The following is a 19,938-nucleotide window of genomic DNA, read 5'->3' as shown; positions in this document are numbered from 1 at the left end:
TTTTGAACTCTATAAATTAACTTATTTTATGATTTGTGACGAAACGAGTGCTTCCGTAAAATTCCAACGTTCTACCAGGCACACACCACTGGAGTTTTTCCCAGCGCACGCGGGGATCGCAAAGATCGCATCCCTCCCCGTAGGCCGTGGCTCATCGTCATTCCAGCCCAGCCCATTTATCCACTCCTCATCCCAACCCACCAGTCCACCACCCGCGCCGCAGATCCACGCGGCCCCCACCAGTCTCGCGGCCTCGCCGACTAGTCGCGGCCGTGCCCAAGCCAACCGAGAGCCCTGGACCTGGAGGAATCAGTCCACACCAGCCGCGGCGAGTCGGCGGCGGCAGCGATGGATTCGAGGCCACGCGAGACCGACGCCGCCCCCGCCGACCCATCCGACGGCGGCGTGGTCCCGCGGGCGGTGAAGGGCGGTGCGGAGATCTCCAGGCCCCGCAACGACAAGCGCGGGTACCGCCGCGTGGTGCTCCCCAACGACCTCGTGTGCCTCATCGTCAGCGACCCCGACACCGACAAGGTCTCCCTGCTTCGCTACCTAGTTCGATCGGGAATGGGCTGGGGGTTTGGTACCTCTTTGGGTTTTGGCTTGAGTCCCGCGACTTGTTTGCTTTGCAGGCGGCGGCGTCGATGAACGTGTCGGTGGGCTACTTCTGCGATCCTGAAGGGCTCGAGGGGCTCGCACACTTCCTTGGTGAGCTTATCCGGCTTTCACCTCAAAATTTAGTAGTCGTGGCTGCTTTGGTAATCACTATACATGATGTTCGTGATGATAATCTCAGTGCTAGGCTTGCTTACTGCTGGACCACTACTTTTTGATGGATTGTTACACACAAATTTTTTTGGTTGTAGAGTGGCACTTTAGGGACTGTTTTGTGAGGTGACTCAAATTGCCTAGGGTTGCCGCAATTTTTTAGCTAACTTGACTAAGGTGTGGCCAACAGATATGAAGTCACATTTTATCTACCATGAGGCAAAACCTACCACACTTTTTTTGCTATTGACATTTGGGACCTATGAATAATTTTGAGATTTGGGTGTGCATATTTTTCTCACAGGCATGCCATGTAAAAATTTGCATGAAAAAAATATTTTAAGCCCGGAGACAGCGGCATGCTACTCTTGTGATTTTGGGATCACATCCATGTTTCACACCAATATATGCAAAACGTTTTGAATAAATTTCAAGATTGTTCCAGTATCTCTGAGTGAGAAATTAAAACAATGGCCATGAAAATACACGAACGATTGACTTGCACCATATAGTAAAAAAAATGTTCAACCGGTGAGTGAACCGCCCAAACTAGTGGTTCACTAGTCCAGTGGTTGAACTGTCCAGTCAGCTGTTTCAACCATGGTTCAATAAACTATATTGTATAGTTTATGTTCCGGTACAAACACAAGTGATGAGATGTCGGGATAGCAACAGGAGGCAGTGTTCAGTTCACAGACGAAGGTTCTACTTCCTGCCCTCGACCTATTAGAATATTTAGAATGTATGAAGTTGGGAGCCTTGAGGAGAAATTGAGCCCTCCTTATGGTCCCATTTTAACAGTGCATCCCAGCTCGGCTGGTTCAACTGGTCCTGGTTTGTGACACTGGTTCACTGTGAAACCTTCTGGTTGAAATGGTTCAAAGCGGTCTAAATGCATGAAATCCTACTGCATAACTGACCCAAGCTTAGAAAATGGTTCCTTTTTCTTTACTGGTTAAGCTGCTGCTCCGGTTCAGTTTTTACAACTATGATTCACACATGCAACTAAATGTACAAATTCAACACTAAAATCTTATGCCAGGTGCTGTCAGATATACAGGTAATAAGCAGCAAACTCCCATACCCTTGAATGGTTTATGAGTTGCATAATGACATCTGCAACTAAAATTTGGTAGGGGCACTAGGAGCAAAAAAAGAACTGAACCTTAAATTGATATACTTATCTGAAATTCATAAGATTCATTAAAAAACAAAGGCACCAACAATGTCATTTGTGACTGTACACTGTTATGCTAAATGCTAATACATCAGTATATGTCAAAGTGGCTTTGTGCTATTTGATCTGTATTGAAATGCATGATTGTGTATTAATAAAAAGTTCATTTTAGCAGCAGAATGCTTCGAACTTATTTGGATACTACCATTGTAAAAATCTAATGTACACTGTTATACACAAATTAATTTACTTAATACTCCCTCCATCCACCTTTGATAGTCGCATAACACTTGGACACCAAGACCAAGGAGCATCCTGGAAACCATTTAACCAACTTAAAAGAAGATGCATGGTAACTTCGGCCTCCGTGAATACCCCAGCCATGCAAGATCACAGCTAGCATGACATGCTTATGTCCAATCACAAGGTAGATGAAATTGCATGCATGCGTTGCATGTTTTATCTAAACGACACATTGAATTCAGACACGCAAGCCAAGGAGATGAACGTACTGCCTGAGTTATACGACGATCAATATTGGAATTTTATCCTTTTGTTATACGACGATCGAAGGTGGACGGAGGGAGTATTGTAAGACTTTTTTTTCTATGTCTAGATTTATCTATTTTCTCTTTTCTCGAAAACGCAAGAGGTATGCGTTTCATTTCATTAAGGGAAGGAAAACAAAGAAAACAACACAGTACAAAGAAAAGGATCTGGTGGTCCCCAACACAGACTCACACACACACACTACACACAAACGCCAGCTCACCCAGCAGGCCTAGTTGATTGGGTTTAGATTCATTTATTTATATATGTACATTGTTTATATATATGTCTAGATTCATTAGCATCCATATGAATTAAAGTAATGCTAGAAAGTCTTACACTGTAAAAAAGAGGTAGTACCTAACAGTTGTTTGTAACTACCTTCCATTCAACAAGTAAACTAAGCACAAGGGCATAACTTTCTTACGTGTCATTTTGTTACTGAGCTTAGTCTATGTTGATTTGGACAGTTACATATTGGATTATTTGTACATTGCTTTCTGGGATATACCTTTAAAAGAGTACTTGTATTAGCACATCAATAGCCACTGTTCAAACCTCATCGCATTTTTTTTTATCTTGGTTGGATTGTACCATCACATGTGAAAAGTTTCATGGCATGTAGCAATACAAGTGTATAGCTCTGTATTGTTTGATTCCCTTATGCCTGTTTCTTCTTTTGCAGAGCATATGCTTTTCTATGCTAGTGAGAAATATCCTATAGAAGACAGTTACTCAAAGTATATTACGGAGGTACGTATTTTGCTAGGCCATTATCTTTATGTTTATCCAAAAAGTATCTTTGTAAGTGATCTTGATATTGTTTGGTCAATATAGTTCGATTGAACTGAAATTGAATCCAATATTTAGTGAAATGCTTGAGAACAACTGGAAGGTCCATGACTATGGGTCTATGGCAACTGAACTTTAATTTACTGTAGTATCTCATTCTATTTATAAATATGCCCATTTGCTTGGGAAGGACTAGAGATTTGTACTGCATTATGGAGGTATTTGGCTGTTTTCTGCATGCCAACAGATGCCACTTGTTAAATTTTACATTTATAGTATCTCAAATGTGCCATTATTTGTTAGGCTGATTTAGTGTAGGGAAAATTGCAAGGCTGCCATTATAATTTTGATACTGGTTAACTTCCTTTTTTTCGCCTAGTGCCAGTTGGTCACACTACAGTAGTTCTTTTTTTTTTCCCGGGTATGTTACTACTAGGATTTTTCAAGCAAGAATTGGGCCCCTTAAAACCAATGACAGTACTAGTTGGAAAATCCGCCTGCCTGGCCTTTCATATAGTTGACAGGAGGCATAATTGTTTCATATGGCCATACAAAAATATCATGGGCTATAAGTATTTCCTCTATTTTAAATCATCAATTTTGTAATATGGGTATTTTCTTTAGCATGGTGGTTCAACCAATGCCTTCACAACTTGTGAGCATACAAACTTCTATTTTGATGTGAACAATGATTCCCTTGATGATGCTTTGGACAGGTAGCTCCTATTGCCTTCTTTCCTTTTACCTTTATTCTTATTTTGTGAAATCTGATTCATTTTTCTGATCATCTCTTGATTTAGATTTGCGCAATTTTTTATAAAACCATTGCTGTCAGCTGACGCAACTCTTAGGGAGATAAAAGCTGTTGACTCTGGTAATATACTTCTTTCGCTCTTGTCTAGATCACCAGTTCTTTTAAGAGAATTAATTTCTAATTTCTGTCTTTTTCTTTGTCTGAAGAAAACCAGAAAAACTTATTATCAGATCCTTGGCGAATGAGTCAGGTACCTTAATGTTTCAAAAATAACAACATTATTATAGTGGAATCTTATTCTGTTTAGTTGAATGTTATTGTTCATACAATATTTTCATTTAGTGCTATCATGTCTGTAAAATTAATCTATTTTGACATGTCTTTTCATGCTAAATTGCTGTATTGTTAATCTTACGTTAGATACTCGTGTTCTTGCTTTGAATGCCATGAAAGAAAGGTATCCTGAATTCCTGATAGCTGCATTTCATATTATTGTTCAGAAGATCTTTTATCAGCGACCTATGCCTATAGAGACTAATTGTCATCTCTGATTGAATGTACAAATTTTGCTTATTGATTGTTGTGATCTTAGGAAAGGTTTGAAAACAAAATAATTTGTAGATTGTCATCAAAGATAGACTTAGAATTACCTTTAACTGTGCTAATCCATTGTCCTGAGGTGCCTAACTTTGCTTGACATATGATAACAATAGATGTTTGGCCCATGACTTGCCTCACCAGGAGCATGGATTTATTAAGTTTGAACAAACACATTCTGTCGGTGATATGGGCCTGGGGGTATACCATGTAAAGGTGAGGAAGCCGCCCTTGGGCCACGTGGCTACCCTGAGAGGTAGCTAAGTTAGTCCCGTAACTGTTGTCATTAATAATCCAAAACCCACTTAGGTAGCTAAGTTGTCGCACCAATACGCTTGATGTTAAGTTGTACTTTAAATGCACCCACCTAACAGGTTGTAGCACTAATGTGGTCAATTTTCAAATTGTTGCATGCAAGTGCACCCACCTATCAAGTTGTTGCACCTACGGTGCAGTTTACTCTATTTATATGATAGTTTCTAGTGCTACCTAAATTAAAAGATATAGTCGCTACTCAATGTCATTGAATGTTATGATGTTTCTGTTCATTCTATATACTCTTTTGATTTCAGCTTCAGAACCATATTTCCTTGGAGAGCCATCCATATCACAAGTTTGGCACTGGTGTGTGTTTTAGTCCTCATTTGATTTTCTTTTAGTGTCTGATTTATATGTCATTTGCAACTCTTACTACTTAGTTTCTATCTTCATTTTACTGTCATAACTCATACATATTGCATGTTGAAGTTATTTCAAGAAGATGCTTGATTTTACCTTTTAACTTAGTGATAAGATCCTGTAACATTGCAGAAAATATTTGTGCCATATGAACTTACTGACTTTTAACTAGTTGAATTCTCTTCTATCAATATGGATAGAGAAAGAACTTACTGTAGGTTCTTCTGAGAAAATAAGCATTCATTGGTAAACTGGACAATTATTTTCTATTTAGTATGTTATCAGTCTACATGTGTTCTCGAAAGAGATGCATTCCCTTCATTGGTGGTTTATTCTACTCCCTCCGTACCAAAATAAGATCATCTTATCCCTCTATCGGTTGCCCCAAAATAAGTTCATTTTTGGGCAGTCATTGCATTGGAGTTTGTGAAAATAGAGAATAAATGCATTGGAACTAGATAAAGTGGGGGCAAACAAATTACATTGAGATTTGATAAAGTGGAGGGTATGCTAGTCCTTTTACTTTTGTATTGGTATGTGTGGTATGAGTGAAAAATGAATTTTGGGACAGACAAAGTATCATCTGAGGTTTATTGACATCTTTTCTCGAAGTTTGGCTGTATAACTGTATTGGTCCGGTTCTTGTGCGTAAAATGTTTTGCATGTTCAACTTTGCATTTTGGGCTTGTCCATGCCTTCCAACAATGAAGCCACCTAACCTGTTGCAACACTACCTGACATCTCCCTTTGATTTGGTGGAGAGCCATGGAAGTGATTAGAATGGGAGAACAGTGCTGGAGCTATTAGATCAGGCAAATACATCTCTAAATCTCAATTTTGTACACCATCAATTTTTCCTCTTTTTTTATGAGAACAGCATAGTCTCGGACAACCATTGAGTTTACAGATCCTACATGAAGTACTTCAGTACCTTGTACACTTTCAGAACAATTGATGTCTGCCTTCTTATCTATACTCCTTTGAAAGATTCAAGTGGTGGTGGTGAATGGTGAATCTGCCTTCACTTACCATCACTATTTCCTGATATGTGGACCATCAAACAGTGATACGAGCTACTGGTTCACTGCATTATATTGAAAGCAATAATAAAGAGAGTTTTATACAAAGCATTTATGGGAATGATACCAAATTCCAACAGAAATGCAAATCTTGGATTAGTATTTGAAATGCTGTGATTCTTCTTTTTTAGTAATTTTGTTGCAACACACAGGCATTCAGCTAGTTGTACTATCTTTGTTAGGTTGCCCGCATAGTACTGTGCTTGTTCTTAAAATTATGTTTTTTCAGAGTACTGCAGTCAAACCTAAACTTTCAATGATAATATAACCAGAATTGTTAGATTGGCCATATGAAAATATTGATGCAGAATTGCCATCGAAACCAGAAAGTATTTAATAAACATCTATTTAAAAAACACTTGTAAGTTAGTTACTAAAAGTTATCTCCCTGAAAAAAAGGGTACTAAAATTTATCCCAGGAGAATAGTACTAAAGCTATGTGCTACTAGTACTACAAAAAGTTACTTGTGAAAGCTGTAAATTGTAGACTATGTTAACGTTTTTTTTTTTTGGCTGGGTCGGCTGAATGCAGCCGACCAGATTTTCATTAAGGTTAAGGAGGAGTAAATACAGGGTGATTTTACAATGGCTGGGTCGGCTGAATGAAGTCGGCTGAATAGCTGTCACACTGGATTATGGAGACATTGCGGCCTGCAGATTACTTGCGGCCTGTTCTGAAGACTCCTGCCGCCTTCCAAGTTGCCACCTCCTCTTGACTATGTTAACGTTTAACAAACTTATCATGTGACAGGATTATTAGACCTTAAAATTATTTTAGATTTATCTCTGAAATCTTTTAATGTGAAATGTTTTACATGCTAGAAATGTTGAATTGTTTCATATCGCTATTTTATGATCATCTATTACTCTAGGAAATTGGGACACTTTGGAGGTTAAGCCAAAGGAGAAAGGATTGGACACAAGGCTTGAGCTTATTAAATTTTATGATTCACACTACTCAGCCAACTTAATGCAGCTTGTTGTGTATGGGAAAGGTTTTTCAACAAACTACTTTACATTATTTTTCTCATCTCTCTGCATATTCTTCAATTTATATTATTTCTTATCGTTATTGTGTTTGTAGAGAGTCTTGACAATCTTCAAACTCTTGTTGAAAACAAGTTCTGTGGTGTCAGAAATACCGGAAGGGGACGGTTTTCCTTTCCTGGTCATCCATGTTCAAGTGAACATCTACAGGTTTACATTTGTCATTTGCTAAAAATGGGCTGAAGGTCAGGTGCATTTTCTGATATATTAATGATACATACACATGTTTTAATATGACAATTGATGATTTTCAGGTCCTTGTTAAAGCAGTCCCCATAAAACAAGGCCACACTTTGAGAATACTATGGCCAACCACCCCAAATATTCGGCATTACAAGGAAGGTCCTTGCAAGTATGTGAGTCATCTAATTGGCCATGAAGGAGAGGGGTCTCTGTTTTATGTACTAAAAAAGTTAGGTGAGTTATATATGAGAAGTTCAACTTATTCTGTGGTGAATTAAGTTGGAGGCTTTCTGGTTGGTCCATTGGAACTTGAGTACACAATCCTCTTGTTTTATTTTTCTTGCTTCAAGAGATTCTGTCAATTAATACCATGACTTTTTCTTTTTGAAGCCCTACCATGACTTATTGTCAACTTACTGCAGGATTGTACTGGCAGTCCCACTTGTCTTTTCTTGCTATTGTTTGTGTTGATGCAATGTTTGACAGGATAATCTTTTTAATTCAAGGATAACACTTTAGGTCGTGTTATTTAATGGATTTAGAATCTATCCATATTTCAAAGCGACATGCTCGCTGGTTCTTGGTCTTGATCTAATAGTAGCATTCAAATGCATCCAAATCTAACCATCCTTAGTTTGACTTTCCCATGAGATGGCATTTTTTAATTGGTTCATTCTTGGCAGCACATGTGTCCATATGCCTTCTGTGTTTCTTGTTATGCATATACTTTCATTCGATATTTGTTTCACCTAATGAATCTCTGTAGGGTTCTTTCCTACTATTATGTACAGGAAAAAATGGAACTTCAAGTTTTGTCCCTTTTCTTTGAGTTAATGTTTTGTACACAACTATTTACATATTGGAATAATTTCCTGTTTAGGGGGCACATTAGTAATTCACTATCTCCTTTCTCAAATAGTGTCATTTTGGTACATGCGCAGTCAAACCGTAAAAACCTTTACTAGTAGCATACGAAAGGTACAAATATTTGTTACACAAAAGTGGCATTAGACGTCTCATGAGAATAAAACTACAGTTTCACTGAAACAAATGAAAAAGTAGACGAATAAAAAAGCGTACAAGAACACCCCATTGAAACAATACATGGAAACATCAAAAGGAAAACCAAAGATTTGGTTATCTAATTTCCTTGGTTTATGTTATTCTTATAAAGTTTCACTGAGGGAAGTTTAATTTATCTTTCATAGTGCTTGCTGCGTTTAAACATTGTATTCTATTGAATTTCTCAGGATGGGCTATGAGTTTGGAAGCAGGGGAAGGTGATTGGAGTTATGAGTTTTCTTTCTTCGGTGTTACCATAAAGCTTACGGATGTAGGTCATGGTGAGTTGTCATTCAAGAAGGACCTTTTTAATATTGAAACTTTACAGTGCAAGTGATGTTTACCATTTTCATTGATAATAGAGCACATGGAGGATGTTGTTGGACTGTTGTTCAGATATATAACATTACTTCAGACCTCTGGGACTCCGAAGTGGATTTTCGATGAGGTGAATTTGGTCTTGGATTGCCTTTTCTTTTGGAAATAAAATTTGTTATAGTGACCAAAATCAATTTTATCTGTATGTGACATCAGCTTAAGCTTTGCACATGTCTTCCTGAGCTGGTAGTGAAATCTAGACCATCCAATTGTTACAAATGACTTAATAAGTTCATTAAACTGGAGTATTATTTTGATCTGAATACATGGAATATCTTCATTATTTAATATTATTAGTACTTTTCTTACACTTCCGTTATCCTCCTCTAGTGGTATTCTAGTGATGTGTTATTTAATTAAATAATGTTCTGCATTTTCAAGAGAAATCATGAAACATGCCGTATCTTCCTAGAAACTTGTATGATATTTTTTATTCGTGCTGGATTTATGAGGTCCTATTAATTGGGCAAATTTGTACAAACTGTAGATGGTTTGGAGACAATTTACAAAAAGACTAGGGGGAGAAGTAGTTATGCATGGTTATTATTCTATCGCAGTACTAGATAAATATGTCTTTCTGCTTGTATATGTGCATCCTCCCTTATTATAGTAATGGTTGGAAATGTGGAATTGGCATACTTAAACACTAATTACCTCACTTGTTTTGTTATCAAGCTTCAAGCTATTTGTGAGACAGGATTCCACTATCGAGACAAGAGTCCTCCTATCCATTATGTTGTCAATTTATCCTCAAACATGCAGGTATGCTATATTCTATTTAGTATTTTTTTGAACACTGCATGTTGATAATTCCATATGTTCTGTCTACATGTCTACAGGATGTTAGCAACAATGACATCTATTTTATTTGCATTTTGATTATTTTAAATTCTTGTTTCTTCTTGTGTGTATATCAATAGTAAATTCTCATTGTTGCCTGTTTTCCTGTACACTGTTCTGCCTTTTCTCTTCAAAGTTTGGATCGAGGGAAGAGAGTAGGCATCTTTTTGCTTAGAAGAAAGTGACTTGTGCAAAATCTTACTACAAGTTATTTTCTAAGCGGATGGGTGGCTTCTGATAAGGCATGAGTATGTTAACGCAGAAAATCAAGAATGCCGATGTTCTTTCATTCTACTATCACTCTTTGCCTTATTATTATATTTCCTCAGTGAGAAATCATCTCAGAGTGCTAAAAATCTCTACAGCAGTCACTCTGTATCCATTACTTTCTGAAACACACAACCACCACCGCACGCTCATTCTCTTACTGAACTGTTTTCTCTTTTCTGCCTCAAATCTCAACTACCGTTTCCCTGTCCCCGTTAACCATCGTTGACAACCCCAGCATGGGCAAGGCACAGACATCGTTGCTATTATCCTTTTTTGAGTTCCTCCAGATAACGTTGCTAGATCCACAGCTCTTTATTACATCTCCCACTTTCCTTTACCATTTCTGATCCCTCCAATTCTAACTCTTCATAGTTGCTATGAACTCATCTTTCCAGAAGTTGTTATGCAGCCATGGCCTTTTCTTGTCACTGGATCACTTTAAGATCCTGTCACTGCCTGGTTTGCTGCCAGCACAATCGAAGTTTTTTCATAAGCACCAAAAATGAAGCTTTCTACACGAATAGAGCGGCATTTGGGGAGAACAAGCAGCAGGAGTGTGGGAGCCTGGGAGGGACTCTTTAAAATTGTCACAACTTTCTTGTGATATGTTTGAAGCCTATTTTGCTTCATTTCACAAAATGAAACTTACAAGAATGTCACATATTATGATTTTATATGGACAATGAAAGATCAGCTCCATCCACTTCACGAAATGAAATTCAAAAATAGCAATTGAATTGTACCCAGTATCACCATCTCACGTTTTTTTCCTGTTATCTCCCCACTGTTACAGATCTATCCACCGGAAGATTGGTTGGTTGCATCGTCTGTGCCATCGAAGTTTTCCCCAGATGTTATTCAGAGTGTATTAAATGAGTTGACTCCTGATAATGTTAGGTAGGTTCTGAGTGCAACCGTGCCATATGGCCCATATCAGGTTCTCCTGTTCTGTTTAAGATTCAAAATACTTGTTATATTATATTTTAATGTTCAGCCCATGTTATTTGAACACATATATGCTGTTTTAAAGTCCAGTTATACTCTAGTTTCCCCACTTTTCTTGAGTATTTGAAAATTTATTTTTCGTAGGAAATTCATCATTATTGTAATGCATTGGGCCACATTCTCTCTCAACCCAAAATATAAGTTTTTTTTTGGAGTTTTGCGTGGGGATTAAGGACATGGGTGAAACTAAATGTTCTTTTTGAGATGAGGAAGCAGGTGGGGGAAATTAAATGAGGGATGGTTGTGATTGGTTAAGATGAGAGATTAGGCAAAAAATTTGCTATGTTCTTGGATAAATTTTGAATGCTAGACGTTGCTATATTTTGGGGCCGAGGGAGTATCTTCGATGATTTGAACTGTTACGTACCACATTACAAAATCTTCATTTGTTTTCTTCCTAAACACCATGGTAAACATGGTTTATAGGACTTGTCAAAATGCACATGCCAGCACATTGTGTTGCTCACAATCTCAAACAGAAAATTTCTGATCAACTCGCAAAACAAAAGCATTATTCTATTAATGACAATAATAAAAATAATCTTGTGCATCTAATGTTCCCATACATAATCACTGGTTTGATTGGTTATCTCAGCAGTAACAGTATGATGCATATGCTTTTAGGGCACATTTGGGTCCTTGGCAAGCTAAATCCTAGCCTTGCTTAGCAAGGAGAAATATTTGGTAGAAGGGTTAAAAGCTAGCTTTGCCGGGTAGTCTAGACTATAACTTGCCCGTGGTGGAGAGCCAAATCGTCTCTCCTGTGTCGGCACTCGGCAAGTAGGCAATTGCTTGCATCAAACTTCTCTGTGCATCCTTTAATAATTTTGAACCGATCAATGCAGACTGGCTTTCTTGACCTGAAAACTTCTTTGTTACTCAAATACTCATGCATGCACTTCTGCTCTCTCTAATGCTTTCAGATGAGCTTGTTATTTGCCCAGTGAAACCAAACAATAAGCCTAGCTACTTCAAGCTATAGCCCAGCTGGGCTAGATTATCCTCACCTGGCTAAGCAAGCTGGGTGAAAGATCCGAATGCGCTGTTAGTGTTGCTCTTTGGTTACTACTTGTAATTTTTGGAAAATAATTGTCCAGGCTGTTGCATTCATCTGTCATACCAGATTCATTAATCTTCTTGACTTAAATCTGTAATACTTCTAGAAATCTAATGTTACAAAGAGAGCTTTTGCTTGACAGAAATCTGATTATTTTTTCCCTCAAAGCAGGCGAAAGAAATTTATTTGCTTGCCTTTGCTTTTTTGGGGGGTCAGATTCCAAAAACCATGATCTATTCCTTCCGTTATTTTTTTCCCCTCATGGGCATGTGCATTCCTTATAACTTCCCACACTTTATCTATTCCTTCCATGAGCTTTTTTATTTATGGGGATTACATACTGATCATCTTCCACATCTCATTTCAGGATATTCTGGGAATCCAAAAAATTTGAAGGGCAGACAAACTTAACAGAGCCATGGTATGGTACATCATATTCTGTGGAAGCAGTTCCTCCTTCCATTATACAGGTGTACATTTGGATGCTACTTCTCATATTGTAAATTTCCAATTTCTATATTTGGGAACATACAGTTTTCTTATATAAATTTATGCAGAAATGGGTAGAGAAAGCTCCTATGGAAGATTTGCACATGCCAAAACCTAATATGTTCATTCCAAGTGATCTTTCATTGAAAAATGCTGAGGAAAAGGTATTTTTGGTAAAAATGTATAATTCACAATTCTGTTTTATAAACTATTTATTGAAAATTTTGGTTTATCCAGGTTACTTTTCCTTGTATGTTGAGGAAAACACTGTTTTCCAGAGCATGGTATAAACCTGATACAATGTTCTTCACACCCAAGGCCTATATCAAGATGGATTTCCACTGTCCACTATCCCATAGCTCTCCTGAATCAACAGTTCTTACTGATGTATTCACAAGGTTGCTAATGGATTATTTAAATGATTATGGTATGTAGTAATACCTGAGATATCTCAATTTTCGATAATTCTTATGACATTGGCTCATTAAAGTTTTAGTGTATTTTAAACTTGTCTTTGCACAATGATCTGACACGCATATAAACATAATCTAGAGAGGACATTTTAAAGGAGGTGAGATTAATGGTGAAATTGGAAAAGGTTGTTTTCTGTTTGCCAAAAACAAAATTTCATCCTGTACATACACTACTCACCCTAGACAAATGAGGGATTAAACACATTGTCCTCTTGTTGAGTTACCTTTGGTTCACTTACCTGTTGTCATAATCCAGTAGCTTTGTTTTGTTTACAGCTTATGATGCTCAAGTTGCTGGTCTTTATTACGGTGTTAGGCCAAATGACACTGGTTTTCAGGTTAGCTGTGCACAGTTCATGTGGAATAATCAATTGTTTATCTTCATTCTTAATCCATATGGTGCAGCAGTATGGTTAGAAACATCCTGCTGTGGTGTGGCTGCTGTTGATAAGCACACTCCTTTTCTGATTCTTGAGGGAACGGAACAGAAAAATCTATGAAATTCCTGTGGGTTCAAAGCTGTCATTTTCCTGGTTAATGTGAAAATTGAATTGTTCCACTAATACTAAGCTCTCCTTAAATAGACTCCATTTTTGACCAAACCATGTACACCAAAGTAGAATTTAATAGCTTACCGCTCAAAAACACAGATTAGATATAATGCAATGAAATTACCCTTCAATAATATCTCATGCATGATTAAGGAAGCAATAAAATGTCGGGAAATAGGTATAGACGTCCATTTTTTAATAACTGGATGTAGTTAAGTACCAGGACTGGTTTATAAAGATTTCATTATTACAGGATCTTAATTTAAAAGATAAACACAGTTAAGTACTGGGATCTTATTTGTGAATTACAAATGGTATTGTATTCTCTATTAGATAAGGTGAACATTGCATAATCCTATTTTTATATCATTGATGTTTTGTGAATTTTGATGTATCATTCAATTATTTCTTCTCCATAGGTTGAAATCCTTTCTTTTGAATCTTTATGATTGCCTTATAGATAACCATGGTTGGGTACAATGACAAAATGAGAACTCTTTTGGAGACTGTCATTGGGAAAATTGCTGTATTTGAAGTCAAGGCTGACCGTTTTTCTGTGATAAAGGTGATGACCACACTAAGTTTACATGTGATTCGTGGTTACCAAATATCTTTCCTGGTCTGATAGGGTTCTTGCTTTGGCCGTCATTTGGATGGGTATAAAACAGTCAGGAATTCCCTGTCAGAACCACGAATTACTTCTGTTTTATTAGATAATAATGTGTCTTCATTCTTGCTAAGGGTATGTGCAGTGTTCCTCAGCCATGGATATTATCATCGATAACCATTAAAAACATGTTTTCTGTGGCCAATCTGTCTTTTGATAAAGATATTCTACAAATATATGGCTTGGATATATGAAAATGCTATGGTCAACTTGTATGAAAAATACCTGCATTAAATCAGTGTAAACCTTTTTCAGGAGACATGATGTAGAATCTAGTGGTCAAAGTGGGCAGTATCTTGACTCTGTAAACCCAAAATTGACCTTTTCTTTACTGAAGGGAGTAGTATTACCATTTACTAGCAGACTATGTTCAATAGTGTGTTGACCAGAAATCAAAATACTATACATGAGCAGTCTATACATATATTTCATCTCCTGATGTCTCCGGTGAGCTGTTTGAATCTTTCAAAGATAAAAGAAGACATTGGTCTCACTATCTCCTGGCGTTTTTCCTGGAGGGAAGTAATTGTACCTATCTAAAGGAATCTGAGCAAATTTGCAAAACATTTAGTGGCATACACATGGCAATATCATTTTTGTCTTCACTATCTTGCCATGCAAAAACGGGATTTAAATATCTATAGAATTCTACCTGGATTAAACATTGCACAATTTGCACAATTTCTATGTGACTGCTGTCTTGGAGGTGGGAACTATACTTGTTATCTTTTACTTTGTCCATCCCAGAATAAGTTCTATCTTTCTAGTTCAAATTGAAATCAAAATAATATGATTCAACCTCAGATCCTTTTAAATGTAGCAGATAACAGAGGAGCTCGAAAATTGATGTTTATTTAAGCCATAGGAGCTGCTAGTAATCAGAGATATGCTTGTATTGGTGATGTTATTATTGCTGTAATCAAATACACAGTGCCCCAAATGCCTCTAGAAAGATCCGAAGTAATTCGAGCTGTAACTGTATGTACATGTAAAGTGTTCAAATGCGAAGACGGTATAATAATACACTATGGTGACAATGCAGCAGTTATCATTGATCAAAAGGAAATCCAAAGGGAACTCATTTTTGGCGTGATCACCGAGGAGTAGAGAGAATTAAATTTTACTAAATTAGTTTCATTAGCTCCCGAAGTATTATAAATACTACTCCCTCTGTTTCACAATGTAAGACTTTCTAGCCTTGCCTAGATTCATATGGATGCTAATGAATTTAGACATATATATAAATTATATACATACATCGATTGATGAATTTAGACAAACCTAGAAAGTCTTACAATATGAAACAGAGATAGTAGTAGACAAGATATAGGTCAAATAGTTCAGATTTGAACTAGGAAGATAGAACTTATTCTGGGATGGAGGTAGTACAATGTTTTGTGATATTTCCTGATGATGCAACACTAACCTAGATTTCTAAGCATTTTACATGAATTGAGGGTGTATATCCTTTGTTGCTGTTATCAGGAAACTATGACAAAGGAGTATGAGAATTTCAAATTTCGGCAACCATATCAGCAAGCTTTCTACTATTGTTCATTGATATTAGAGGAGCAAACTTGGGCATGGGATGAAGAACTTGCTGCAGTTTCTCATATTGAAGCTAGTGATCTAGAGAAATTTTTGCCCCATCTGCTGGGGAAGACATTTATTGAGAGCTACTTTGCTGGTTTGTTTAATAACCAACTTGAATATTTTAGTTATTTGCCCATAAGTTACCCCATAATGCTGCTAATGACTTTTTTGCCCCCGTTACTCTCCTTTATAGAATTGTCTGCATTGTTGATGTTCGTAATTCCTTATGCAACTGATACTGATATTAGGGAACATGTATCCGGGTGAGGTAGAAGGTGTTATGCAGCATGTAGAAGACATCTTATTCAATTCACCTATCAATTTGTGCAAAACATTACCCTCATCACAGCATCTTACAAAGCGAATTGTAAAGCTTGAAAGGGGTTTGAGGTATTATTATCCAGCATTATGCCTAAATCACCAGGATGAAAATTCTTGCCTTCTGCATTATATTCAGGTGTGCCTCACTTCTTGGATGTTATTTCTGTTGTTCTCTGCATTTACAGATTTTCCTTGCTCTTATTCTAGCTTCTTTTTCTACCTTATATTATTCTAGTTTCCCGTGGGAAAGAGATGGTAATACACATTACTATCCTGTAACAATGTTTCTGTTGCACAGATTCATCAGGATGATCTCAAGAAAAATGTTCTACTTCAGTTGCTTGCTCTTGTTGCTAAGCAACCAGCTTTTCACCAATTACGTTCAGTTGAGCAACTTGGCTACATAACACTGCTTAGACAAAAGTACGTTGCTACATTCATTGTAATAGATGTTTAATAGGTAGTCATGCAATTCCTGTAAAAACATTGACACAGTATCCTGTTTATCCAGAAATGATTCAGGTGTCCGTGGCTTGCAATTTATAATCCAATCAAATGTGAAGGTAGATATATTTTTCAATGCAATTTCAAACCCATTGAAACAACTGTTCTCCTATTCTAATATGTTGATTTGACAGGATCCAGCCAGCTTGGATGCCAGAGTTGAAGCTTTCCTTACGATGTTTGAAGGAACTCTATACCAAATGCCTGATACAGAATTCAAGGTTGGACAGATGATGTCACTGTTAATCATTGGCTTCTATTACAGCTTGCCGTAGCCATATTGCATGCCTTTCTACTTGTAAACATCATATGGAGTAAATGGCTTCTGTTATCTGCAGAGTAACGTGAATGCTCTCATTGACATGAAGCTGGAGAAATATAAGAATATAAGAGAAGAATCAGCTTTCTTTTGGGGGGAGATTTCTGAAGGAACTTTGAAATTTGATAGAAAAGAAGCGGAGGTATGCTCTATTTCTTTACGCGGAACTCTGATGTATCATTTTCAAAACCTGGGGTTTCTGTAACTGCAGGTTGCTGCACTGAGGGATCTCAATAAAGAGGAGTTGATTGAGTTCTTCGATAATCATGTCAAAGTTAATGCACCGCAAAAGAGGATCCTCAGTATACAGGTTTACGGAGGACTCCATTCCTCCGAGTATGAAAAGATACTTCGCGATGAGCCACAGCCGAATTCCAATCAAATAACCGATATATTCAGCTTCAAGAGATCAAGACCTTTATACGGTTCATTCAAGGGAGGTGTTGGTCAGATGAAGCTATAGGTCAACCCTTTTTTTTAGTATGTTCGCAAATTCTGAAAGAACAATCTTCACGTATAGTTTCGATCATTATTAACGAAACATTTTGTGGACAGATGTTGATACTTCTGTATTTGAACCGTTTCCTCCCGACACTAACTACATACCTTTCACCATCCTCTTTGCTGGCACCAGGGGTCACCGACTCTGGAGATAAACTTTGAATCCTACAGCTTCACCAGGGGTCCTTGCCTCCAATTTTTATTTTTATTTTTTGAAGCTAGATCCAATTTTTATTTTGGTTTCAGTCCGCTTATTGCTCGCTGTTGAAACCTACATTTAGCTCCCACTCGCGCTATATCTGATGGCGGCATACACTCTACACATGATATTTAGTGTAATACAAGGAAGCAGGCGATGCTTATATTTGGATTTCACTCTGAAGTATGTGCCGCTATTAGTTGTTTTTTCATGTTACATTCCGGTTATCTGATGAAGGGTGTCTATAAAACCGAAGGACAATCTATTGTCAATTTTTAGGTTTTCGAGAGCCCGTAGGAAATAAAAGAATTTTCACTCATACTCTACATTCTAACATGTTATTCATTCATCAGATAACTAAAATCCTAATTAAACCGTGCCTATTTGCCTACCTGAAAAAATTACCCAAAATGCACAATGTTCAAGTATATGGTGGAAACCATACAAACAACATCGTATAAGTTCTAAAAAATTCTAAAAAAATCCACACATATAGGTAAGATGATATTAGAGAACCATAAAAAAAGCAAGATCAAACTCTTTGTGAGATATCCAAATAACAAATAGTGGAGAAAAAGAAAAATATCAGCAATAGTGTTTTTTCATACCCGTCTATTAATGTACTACTTTTGAAGATTATTAAAAACATAAGTCGATGAAAGGATGGGTAATTCACTTATATTTTGACATATATTTTATATATACACACACGATGCAAGATCATCAACCATCGTCACCCCATCTTATAAGCCAAATTTTAAATTTTTAACATTAAATTTAGAGTAGATTTTAGGGGTATCGTAATTTATTTTACGGACTTGACTTAATTACTAAAAACACATATATAATAGTTTTATTTATAAATTATTTTTTATTTATAAATATGTCGCTTGGTTTTTTATTTGAATAAGCCAGACAGTCCCTCTGGTAGGAGCCAACTATTGTTGTAGTACTTTCGAAGATTATTAAAAACATAAGTTGATGAAAGGACGGGTAGTTCGCTGCCATCATCTAAAAAGTATTGGTGTGGTAACAAACTATTGTTGTACAACTTTTGAAGATTAATGAAAGCACAAGTTGACGAGGATGGGTAGCTCACTTTGTATCATTTTAAAGTTGCAACTACTTATAAGTTAAAATTTTTAACTTAACTTTAGATTTCATATTACGATTTTTTCATCGTGGTTTATTTTACAGCTTTTATGTTTGAGTCGTTATAGTCACATATATAAACTTTTTACTTATATTTTTTTTAAAAAAAATAGTTTCGCCTTTTCTTTCAAAAAGCGAAACGATTGAGCCTACATTAACCACCAGCCATCACCCATAAAATTTCAATATATATATATATATATATATATATATATATATATATATTTCAATATTTATTTATGATAAAAGATCATCAGCCGTCACCCATAAATTTTCGTACGTTGACCACAAAGTAGCAAGTCTAGGCATACAACTCCCGTCAACCAATTACAACCCCAATATGTTAGGGTTGCTTTGATTTGAAGGCTTACCAAAATTTTGGTAAGGTAGAGTTGAAAACATTGATTTAAATTGATGTTAAGTTGTGCTTGTCAAAAATAATTTGCTGGCAATACCAAACATTATTTACAGGTTATATTTTTTTTACTAGGATAGCAGTCTCTTTTGACGCTTTCCGTGATGTCTATAGAATCTTACTACGTCTAGTTATGTTGTTTTCATAGTAACTTGAATTATAGCACAACTACTTCAAAGATAGATAAACTAACCCAGGATAGCTGTGATTGGTTCATACGAGAACTCAGTAAAAACGATAAATTGTAAAGGCTAATTCTTTATATATTTTTGGACGAGAGAATTAGTAGTTTTCTTCAAATTCCATAAAAATCCCAACGATCTAGAGTCTAGCGGCCGATTGTTTGCGTTTGTCAGAGAAAAAGTCAAACAACATATACAAACAAAAAAATAATTTCTAAATAGAACTTTTATATATGTATTCTATGTGATAAATTATGATAAAAAATCAATCAACTCTAAATTTAATATTTAAAATTTAAATTTTACTTTACACATACAGAGGGGAGAAGTGAAGAG

At 36.6% G+C, this 19,938-nt stretch overlaps 1 protein-coding gene across 2 annotated transcripts; it reads left to right on the top strand.

The window, feature by feature from the left end:
* The first annotated feature begins 267 nt into the window (after window positions 1-267).
* On the top strand, window positions 268-17,770 carry LOC102709753 (insulin-degrading enzyme-like 1, peroxisomal). 2 transcript variants are annotated; one of them, XM_006657801.3, is made up of 26 exons: window positions 268-534; window positions 633-708; window positions 3,180-3,247; window positions 3,911-4,002; window positions 4,087-4,160; window positions 4,247-4,290; window positions 5,210-5,261; window positions 7,267-7,389; window positions 7,479-7,591; window positions 7,696-7,858; window positions 8,875-8,967; window positions 9,049-9,134; window positions 9,740-9,826; window positions 10,968-11,071; window positions 12,604-12,706; window positions 12,794-12,889; window positions 12,963-13,152; window positions 13,475-13,536; window positions 14,210-14,314; window positions 15,902-16,103; window positions 16,258-16,466; window positions 16,629-16,753; window positions 16,842-16,893; window positions 16,969-17,055; window positions 17,173-17,295; window positions 17,365-17,770. In XM_006657801.3, the coding sequence occupies exons 1-26, from the start codon at window positions 349-351 to the stop codon at window positions 17,614-17,616; spliced, it is 2,967 nt and encodes a 988-aa protein (XP_006657864.2). In that variant the 5' UTR covers window positions 268-348; the 3' UTR covers window positions 17,617-17,770. The 2 variants fall into 2 exon arrangements, with proteins under 2 accessions (XP_006657864.2, XP_015695120.1); XM_015839634.2 differs by lacking the exon at window positions 14,210-14,314.
* The last annotated feature ends 2,168 nt before the right edge of the window (window positions 17,771-19,938 follow it).

The sequence above is a fragment of the Oryza brachyantha genome, chromosome 7 (genome assembly GCF_000231095.2).
Source record: "Oryza brachyantha chromosome 7, ObraRS2, whole genome shotgun sequence".
NCBI classification, from domain to species: Eukaryota; Viridiplantae; Streptophyta; class Magnoliopsida; order Poales; family Poaceae; genus Oryza; species Oryza brachyantha.
The sequence above is the reverse complement of the archived record's forward strand: the minus strand, read 5'-3'. Positions and strand labels throughout refer to the sequence as shown.

Bases quoted from the DNA above. Each gene is read 5' to 3' on its own strand.
- LOC102709753 (XM_006657801.3), top strand. From the start codon at position 349: ATGGATTCGAGGCCACGCGAGACCGACGCCGCCCCCGCCGACCCATCC. The intron at 11,072-12,603 runs GTAGGTTCTGAG...ATCTCATTTCAG, and splicing joins TTGACTCCTGATAATGTTAG to GATATTCTGGGAATCCAAAA. The intron at 17,296-17,364 runs GTATGCTCTATT...CTGTAACTGCAG, and splicing joins TTGATAGAAAAGAAGCGGAG to GTTGCTGCACTGAGGGATCT.